This window comes from Otolemur garnettii, unplaced genomic scaffold (assembly GCF_000181295.1).
Source record: "Otolemur garnettii isolate 467f Iridium unplaced genomic scaffold, OtoGar3 scaffold00038, whole genome shotgun sequence".
Lineage (NCBI taxonomy): Eukaryota > Metazoa > Chordata > Mammalia > Primates > Galagidae > Otolemur > Otolemur garnettii.
This window is the reverse complement of record NW_003852433.1, coordinates 10,377,394-10,386,100: the sequence shown is the minus strand read 5'-3', so window position 1 is coordinate 10,386,100 and position 8,707 is coordinate 10,377,394. Positions and strand designations below refer to the sequence as shown.

At 46.9% G+C, this 8,707-nt stretch overlaps 1 protein-coding gene across 1 annotated transcript in view; it reads right to left on the bottom strand.

Annotated features, from left to right (window-relative positions):
- The window catches only part of VSIG10 (V-set and immunoglobulin domain containing 10), a 30,539-nt gene that overhangs the window by 15,978 nt on the left and 5,854 nt on the right, over nt 1–8,707 (bottom strand). Inside the window, exon 2 of the mRNA XM_023513261.1 lies at nt 8,076–8,357. Coding sequence (XP_023369029.1) covers nt 8,076–8,357 — 282 coding nt within the window. The remainder of the gene's footprint in view (nt 1–8,075; nt 8,358–8,707) is intronic.

Here is an 8,707-nt window from a genome sequence, read left to right as displayed (position 1 = left end):
CCTTATTCACTGCCAGTGTTTGTTCTCAGCTCATTCTTACACAGGTGCCTTAGCCTAGCGATTCCAAGCTCCCTGTCTGAGTTCAGAGAAATCTCCCTGCCACTTACAACCTAGGGCAACTGCCGTCTCTTTCATTCTCACTTTCCAGTCCTGGATATCAAATGAAAAGAGCACTAATGACTTAACATCACTGGGTTAGTGAAGGATCCAGTAAGATAGCACAGGCACAGCACTTAGCCTGGTTAATGGTCAGGAAATGGTATCTGATATTGTCAGCAGTATACTTACAGATTGATTCTAGAACAAGGGTCAGCAGATGACAGCCCACCCTTTGTTTTTCTGAGGTTTTTTTGAGATGGGGTCTCTCTGTTGCCCAGGCTGGAGTACAGTGGCACAACACAGCTTGTTGGAACCTCAAACTCCTGGGCTAGAAGTACCCTCCTGCCCCAGCCTCCCAAGCAGCTGGAACTACAAGCATGCACCAGCACTCCCAGCTATTTTTTTTAAAATTTTGTAGAGATGGGGTCTTGCTATGTTGCCCAGGCTAGCCTTTGTCTTTGTATGGCCCATGAGGCAAGAATAGTTTTTACAGTTCCATCTATAACTTGCAGTTGACCTGATGAGATAGAACACTACCTTTGAATCCTGAACAAGTGAAATATTATCCTCTCCCCAAAAGAATCCCATTCTTCTCACTAGTAGACACATACTAGAAAAGAAGTACTCAATTAGAATTACATTTTAAATCTTATCAATAAAAAATATGTGGAAATGTCTTTTGTCTGTCATTACATAAGTACTTCTAGAATATCCCTGATCTTACCTATTGGCCCATAAAGCCTAAGATACTTACTATCTGATCCTTTACAAAAAGTTTGCTGAGTCCTGTTCTAGGATAATCTGTTGCTGCCTTCCTGTTCTCTGCTGTCATTCCTGATGTCAGAACTTACTTATTTGCTCCGCCACCATAACTATATAGGTTGGCCAGTCCAAGGTTGCAAAGGGTTCCTTTACAGCTCAGTAACTTGGGTTCCTCGCTAACTGGAAAAGTCACCTGATCTTCAGACATTCACTCTTCAGAGCAGTATTTTGATTCGAAAATGACTTAAGAATGTACCATGTAGTCTCGGCTGATCATAGTTCCACAATGGGAAAATTCAGAGACTGTTTTGATAATCACTTTTGTAAACAAAAATGACAACCCATTGTTTCTGGATCTCCCTAGTAACTACTGATCTTGTACAAAGAGTCCAAACCCAGAAGTCTTCAGGCTCTTATACGCACCCATCTCTGCTTCAGATAACTTGGCAAGATCCAAATTAATCAGTTCTTGGGTAAAAATCACCCCATCTTCTGACGGGGGCCAACAATTTTTCTTTGATGTGCCCAGCATTCCCTTTCCCTAAGACTCTACACAGTGATAAGGCGGTGACACCACTGCCATTACAGAAGGAGGCTCTGTTATTGAGTACATATTAGATGGGCCGGTGTCCTTCCTGAGACACACTCTCTTGGAAGTTCAGAGAGACACAGCCCTGTCCTTAGGCAGGCAGGAGCACATCCCATCTCCCAAACCCCAGCTGAATCCTAAGGGACCCTTAGAGGTTGATACAAACCAGCTTCCTCATTGCCTATGGGCCAGCTGGTTCAAATGTTCCCTAACTACTTTCTTGGCCTGAGAAAAATAGACACAGGGAGAGCCTGGCACCAATGTACCATGAAGTCTGACTGGGGTCTTTCATGGGCTGATTGTTCACTTGATTACTCAGCTCCCCAAATGCGTAAGAGACGAGATTTTGAAAAAAAAAAGCACAAAGTCTACCAGGATGTGTTAAGATCTATGCTATTTTTTTTGGAGACAGTCTCAGGCTATCACCTTGGTTAGAGTGCCACGGCATCACAGCTCACAGCAATCTCAAACTCTTGGGTTTAAGCGATTCTCTCAGCTCAGCCTGCCAAGTAGCTGGGACTACAGGCGCCCTCCACAACGCCCGGTTATTTTTTTGCAGTTGTCATTGTTGTTTAAGCTGGCCTGGGCCAGGTTAAGAACCCGCCAGCCCCATTGTATGTGGCCAGCGCCCTATTCACTGAGCTATAGGTGCCGCCGATCTATGTTATTTTCCCCATCCCTCCAGCCTTTCTGCAGTTAAACATAAACCAGCTGGTCCAATCTCATTTCCTCTCCAATCTGGAGGCAGGAGGGGATAGGTAAATTGATGAAATAAGCAGCCACAGCAGGCTTGAACTCCTCTGGATCAAAGAGCTCTATACCCTTAGGAGCAGAGACCCAATCCCAAAGGCAAACTCTTCATACTCACCTTTAATTGAAGAGAGCAGTCCAGACTCTTTTGTCCTGACAAAAGCACACTGCAGGTGTCTATTCTAGGCAGGTGAAATCATCCTGGGCCTACCACAAACCTGACTCCAAGGCCAGGCGCAGGGGCTCACACCTGTAATCCTAGCACTCTGGGAGGCTAGGGTGGGTGGATCACTTGAGCTCAGGAGTTCAAGATCAGCCTGAGCAAGAGTCAGACCCCTGTCTCTACTCAAAATAGAAAAATTAGCCAGGTGTTGTGGTGGGTACCTGTCGTCTCAGCTACTTGGGAGGCTGAGGCAAGAGGATCACTTGAGCCCAGGAGTTAAAGGCGGATGTGAACTAGGCAAAGGCCACAACACTCTAGCCAGTGGCAACAGAGTGAGACTCTGTCTCAAAAAACAAAAATACCTGACTCTGTAGAAGGCAGAGGCACCAAATGCTCACAAATCAGTAAGCAGAGGCCCAGGCAGTAAGTGGGAGAAACCCACCCGCCCTCAGACCTCTGGCTTTGAGTTTCTACAGCCTCTCTGTCCACACACACATTCCGAGTCACTTACAGATAACAAGTTGTCACATTTCAGAACTTTTTCCCTTTAGCTTCCAAGACTACGGTAGAATATTGCCAAGCTTTTCTCTTTGAGAGAAGGAGGGGATGTGACCAAGTTAGCAACCATGTCAGTTAAAGGATTTGGGCACATGGGGTCCCTGACTCGCCACAAGGCCAGTTTGAAAGTCCCAAGTGTAAGGTGATTGTTGGGAACTTGAGATGCACTATCCCAGGGAAATCCCATCACCAGCTTAACCAGTATATCAAGGAGACATGGACCACCTACGTAAGTGAGCCGAGGGCTGCACAAGTTTATCACGCTAAGACATGCTGCAAATCTCTGACGAGGTGCCACCAGTGCCCCTGATTTCACAGATAACAAAACTAAGGTTGGAGGAGTTTAAGGGACTTCACAAGGACAGCAGCCAGCAGGAGCCAGACTCGAACCCAGGCATCTGGACCTCACAGTATATATTCTCAGCCACTCAGCAGTATCACCATCCCTTGCCCAAAACAGTGGTTGGATCAAATTTAATCTCAATTCCCAAATTATCTATGCAAAAATAAAAGCCACGTTCCAATGAGAGATGCCCAGGCCCCTCCTGGAATGGGAACAAGGAGTGAGATCCTAGAGGGCTCTGCTGTATGTGAACCAAGGTGCTAAGGTGGCCGGGCGCGGTGGCTCACGCCTACAATCCCAGCACTGTGGGAGGCTGAGGAGGGAGCATTGCTTGAGCTCAGGAGCTCAAGACTTGCCTGAGCACGAGTGAGACCCTGACTCCTAAAAAAATGAAAAACCCAGCTGGATGCCACAGGGAGCGCCTATAATCCCAGTGGCTTCCGGAGGCTGAGGCAGCAGAATGCCCACAGCCCAAGTCTGAGGTTGCAGTGAGCTCCGACGCCATTGCACTTTGCTCAGGGCAGAGTGGGACTCTATCTCAACAATAAAAAGAAAGAAAGAAAGAAAGAAAGAAGAAATTAAATAAGCAAGGGGTTTTGGGTGTCTATGTCTTACCTTCACAGACAAGGTCTACACCAGTCAGGAACCCTGTATATTCCCAAATGAAGAAGTTTCCTCAATAAAAATCACATCACAGTAAGTCACTCATGCACACACACACACACACACTTCCTTTCAGAGACTGCAAAGTGCCAGAGTTCACTGACAGTTTTAAAAATCTAAGTTCACGTTCATTGTAACGAGACCTCGAATTTATCTCCCCGCAGGGCAATAATGAAACAATCCATCCTCCAATAAACTCAGCCAGTGATTAATAAACCAGTGTCAGATCACAGGACCATAAACGGGAGAGTGATGATGAAGACACAAAGTTGTCATGCCACTTTGTCCCCCTGTGGTCAAGAGAGAAGATATTTACTAATGAGATGGACTTGGAGGGATTATTAATTATTATCGGGCAGCCTGAATTGACAGAACCCAGCAGCAGTTGCCAGAGGCTCACAGTGGAGGCCAGGCCAAGGTGGGTGACAATTTTTCACACACCCCCATTCATTCTTGTACATTCCAAAATTCACTGATAATATCTCTATATATAGGAACACGACACTCCCGGATTCCATAAACTTTGCAAATTGGCGACACCTTCGAGTTCCTAAGAATCTAGAACTGTCCTCAAAACCTCTCTTCCTTCATCCTCTACTTCCAATCCACCAGCCAGTCCTACTGGTCAACCTCCAAAATATTTTCTAAACCTGTGCCTTTTCCCCAAAGCTGCTGTTGCCACCCTTGTTCTGGTCACCAAGATGTTATACCTCCAATTGGCTTCCCTGTTTTGTTTTTGTTTTTAAGATAGAGTCTCAGTATGTCACCCTTGGTAGAATGCCGTGGCGTCACAGCTCACAGCAACCTCAAACTCTTGGGCTTAAGCAATTCTCTTGCCTCAGCCTCCCAAGTAGCTGGGACTACAGATGCCCGCCAGCTATTTTTTGTTGCAGTTGTCCTTATTGTTTAGCTGGCCCGGGCCGAGTTCAAACCCGCCACTCTCGGTGTATGTGGCCGGCCCTGTAACCACTTTGCTACGGCCGCCAAGCCAAGGCTTCCCCGTTTTTATGTCCTCAGCTCTTCTTGAAACCACACACACGTATTCTCCATGTGGAAATCAAATGGTGCCACATCCCTGCTGGAAGCTCCAGGAGTTCCTCCCACACCAGGAATCAAATCCCAAGTCCTGACCAGGCATTAGTTTCCTAGGACTGCCTCGACAACACACCCCCAAATGGATGGCTTAAAATGACAGAAATTGATTCTTCCACAGTTCTGGTGGCCAGAAGTCTGAAACCAAGGTGTCCGCAGGGACATGCTCCCTCTGTAAGCTCTGGGGGGGGGACCCTTCCTGGCCTCTTCCCTGGCTTTTGGCCGTGCCATCAATGCTTGGCATTCCTTGGTTTGCAGCTGCACTGCTGCAGTCTCTGCCCCTGTCCTTATATGACATTCTTCACATGCATCTCTGCCTTCACACGGCATTTCCCAATTTTCATAAGGATGAGAGTCCAGCAAGATTCACCCTAGGGATCTCATCTTAACCTGATTATATACACAAAGACCCTGTTTCCAAATAAGGTCACTTTTGTAGTACCAGATGTTAGGACTTCCACATATCTTCTGGAGGGACATAATTCAACCCATAACACCAGCCCTACCCGCCCACACAGTCTGGCCTGGTCTCCCACATTTCACATGGCTGCTGTCCCATACACTAGGACCCTGCCATACCAGCCATCTCCCCATCTGCCAATGCACCACACTCAACCCGTCCTGCACCAGTGCAAGGCTCTCTCTTCTGCGCAACTGGTTCCTACTTACCACTCAGCTAAATGTCACTACTACCAAAAGGTGTTCTCTGACCCCCTAATTTAAATCAGAGAATCACCTCACCCATCTCATTCTCTGTTTTCACACTTGTCTCTCTGATATTGCCCGATACATTTGCTTACTTGTTTCTCACCTGCCTCACCGACTAGGCTGCTCCTTCCGTGGGGGTGGGGACCTTCACTGTCTTGTTCACACCAGTGGCCTACCATCTAGATCCACGTCTGGCACCAGGCTCTCAATAAATGTATGTTGAATAGCCGGGCATAATGGCTCATGCCTGTAATCCTAGCACTCTGGGAGGCCAAGGCAGGCAGATTGCTTGAGCTGAGGAGTTTGAGACCAGCCTGAGCAAGAGCGAGACCCCATCTCTAAAATCAATTAGCTGGGCGTTGTGGCAGCAGCCTGTAGTCCCAGCTACTCTAGAGGCTGCGGCAAGAGATTCACTTGAGCCCAGGAGTTTGAGGTGGCTGTGAGCTATGAAGCCATCACACTCTACCAAGGGCAACAAAGTGAGACTCTGTCTCAAAAAATATATATGTGTGTGTGTGTCTGTACACATATATATATATATATATATGTTGAATAAAGGAATGAGTACATTTTCCATTTTATAGATGAGGAAAATTGGGTTCAGAACAGGCTCAGCGCCTGTGGCTCAAGTGGCTAAGGCGCCAGCCACATACACCTAAGGTGGCGGGTTCAAATCCAAGCCCAGACCCGCCAAACAACAATGACGACTGCAACCAAAAAATAGCCGGGCGTTGTGACAGGCGCCTGTGGTCCCAGCTACTTGGGAGGCTGAGGCAGGAGACTCGCTTGAGCCCAGGAGGTTGCTGTGAGCTGTGAAGCCACGGCACTCTACCCAGGGGGATAGCTTGAGGCTCTGTCTCAAAAAATAAAATAAAATAAAATAAAATTGGGTTCAGAACAATAATGTGGTCACACGGGTATGGTACTAAACCACATGCCTGGATCTAGAACACAGAAGTCCCTCTAAACCAGGGGCCGGCAAACTTCTCTACAGAGGCCCAAACAGCAACTATTTTTTGGCTTTGCAGGTCATAAGATCTGTGTCACAGCCACTCACCTCAGCCATCATTAGTAACAAAGGCATATAAATGAACAAATGTGGCTGTATTCCAATAAAGCCTTATTGGAACACTGACATTGGAATTCCATATAATTTTCTCTTCATATTGTTCTTCTTTTGATTTTTCTCAGCCATTTAAAAATGTAAAAAAATATTCATAGCTTGCAGGCCATACAAAAAAAAAGGGCAGCAGGCCAGATATGGCCCGTAGGCTGTACTTTGCAAACTTCTGCTCTAAATTCATACACACATGTAGCAGATATGGTAGACTGTTTTAGGGAAGCACAGTAGTGAGGAGAGCTTGCACCAAGCCCTGGCTTAGCACTATGGCATAGGAGCACTCACTGTCCTGACAAGGCATGCCATGTATTATCCGCAATTAACACATGAGGAAAACTGGAGCTCAGAGATATTAAGCCACTGACTCAAGGTGACACAGAACTAAGTGATGGTCTTAGGATTCGGGAATTCAGGCAGTCTGATTCAATTATACTAATTTTTAAAGAGATAGGGTCTTGGCAGGGTGTGGTGGCTCACGCCTGTAATCCCAGCGCTCTGGGAGGACTAGGCGGGTAGATCACCTGAGCTCACAGGTTTAAGACCAGACTGAGCCAGAGTGAGACCTCATCTCTAAAAATAGCCAGGCGTTGTGGCAGGCACTTGTAGTCCCAGCTACTTGGGATGCTGAGGCAAGAGAAATGCTTGAACCCAAGTGTTTGAGATTGCAGTGAGCTATAACTCCAGGGCACTCTACCAAGAGCGACAAAGCAAGACTCCGTCTCAAAGAAAAAAGAGATGGGGTCTTGCTATGTTGCCCAAACTAGAGTGCAGTGGCCATTCACAGGTGTGATCATCACACACAACAGCCTTGGGCTCAAGCAATCTTCCTGCCTCAGCCTCCTGAGTAGCTGGGATTACAGGCAGGTACTCCATACCAAGCTTCAATTATGTTATACTATACCTCTGTGATATAATAAAATGATACTATTAGCAAGGATGATAATTAACAACATGCTAAAAATAAAAGCTAACTAATGCACCAGGAGCCATTTAGAGCACTTTATAAACCAGTATCTATTCTTTACGGCAATCTCATGAGGCAGAAATTCTTTTCTGTTCCCCCTAACAAGTGAGGAAATACAAATTCAAGAGGTCACTCAGCTTACAAGTGGCAGTGCCCAAAAAGAAATCCTGGTCATCCGATGCCAAAGCCCATGCTCCTGTCCATGTCCTCGTGTCCAAGGCCCTAAGTACGTCTCCAGCCCTAGTTCCCACCAGCCCCACTTACTGGCCACCTTCAGCCACACTTGGAACCACCGAGTCACATTCAGGATCTCCTGGCAGGTATAGTTGCCCTCATCTTGCAGGCTCAGCGCCTCAATGTGCAGGGAGCTGGAGTTCACCAGAGAGAAGCGAGGTGAGGCTGGAGGGAGGCTGGAATTGGAGGAGAGAAGGAACACGGGCCCTGAGGTGTTCCGGTACCAGGTCACCAGGCCCCTTGGTCCCAAGATGTTGCCACAGTGCAGGGTAACATTCTCACGAACTTCTCCGATGACGACAGCCTCCAATCCTGTGCCAGGGAAGATCAGTCTATCAGTATCTTTTCTGATCTGAAACAACCTGCCTTTTTGGAAAGTCCCTCTGCATTAGGATTTTTTTTTTTAATCAGCTGTGTGTTTTCAAGATATAACAGGCTGGGTATAAAGGCTCACACCTATAATTCCAACACTTTAGGAAGGTGAGGTGGGAGGATCGCTTGAGGCCAGGAATTTGAGACTAACCTGCGCCAACATGTGAGACCCATTCCTACAAATAAATTAAAAAATTAAGGCAGCGCCTGTGGCTCAAAGGAGTAGGACACAGGCCCCATATTCTGAAGGTGGCAGGTTCAAACCCAGCCCCGGCCAAAAACTGCAAAAA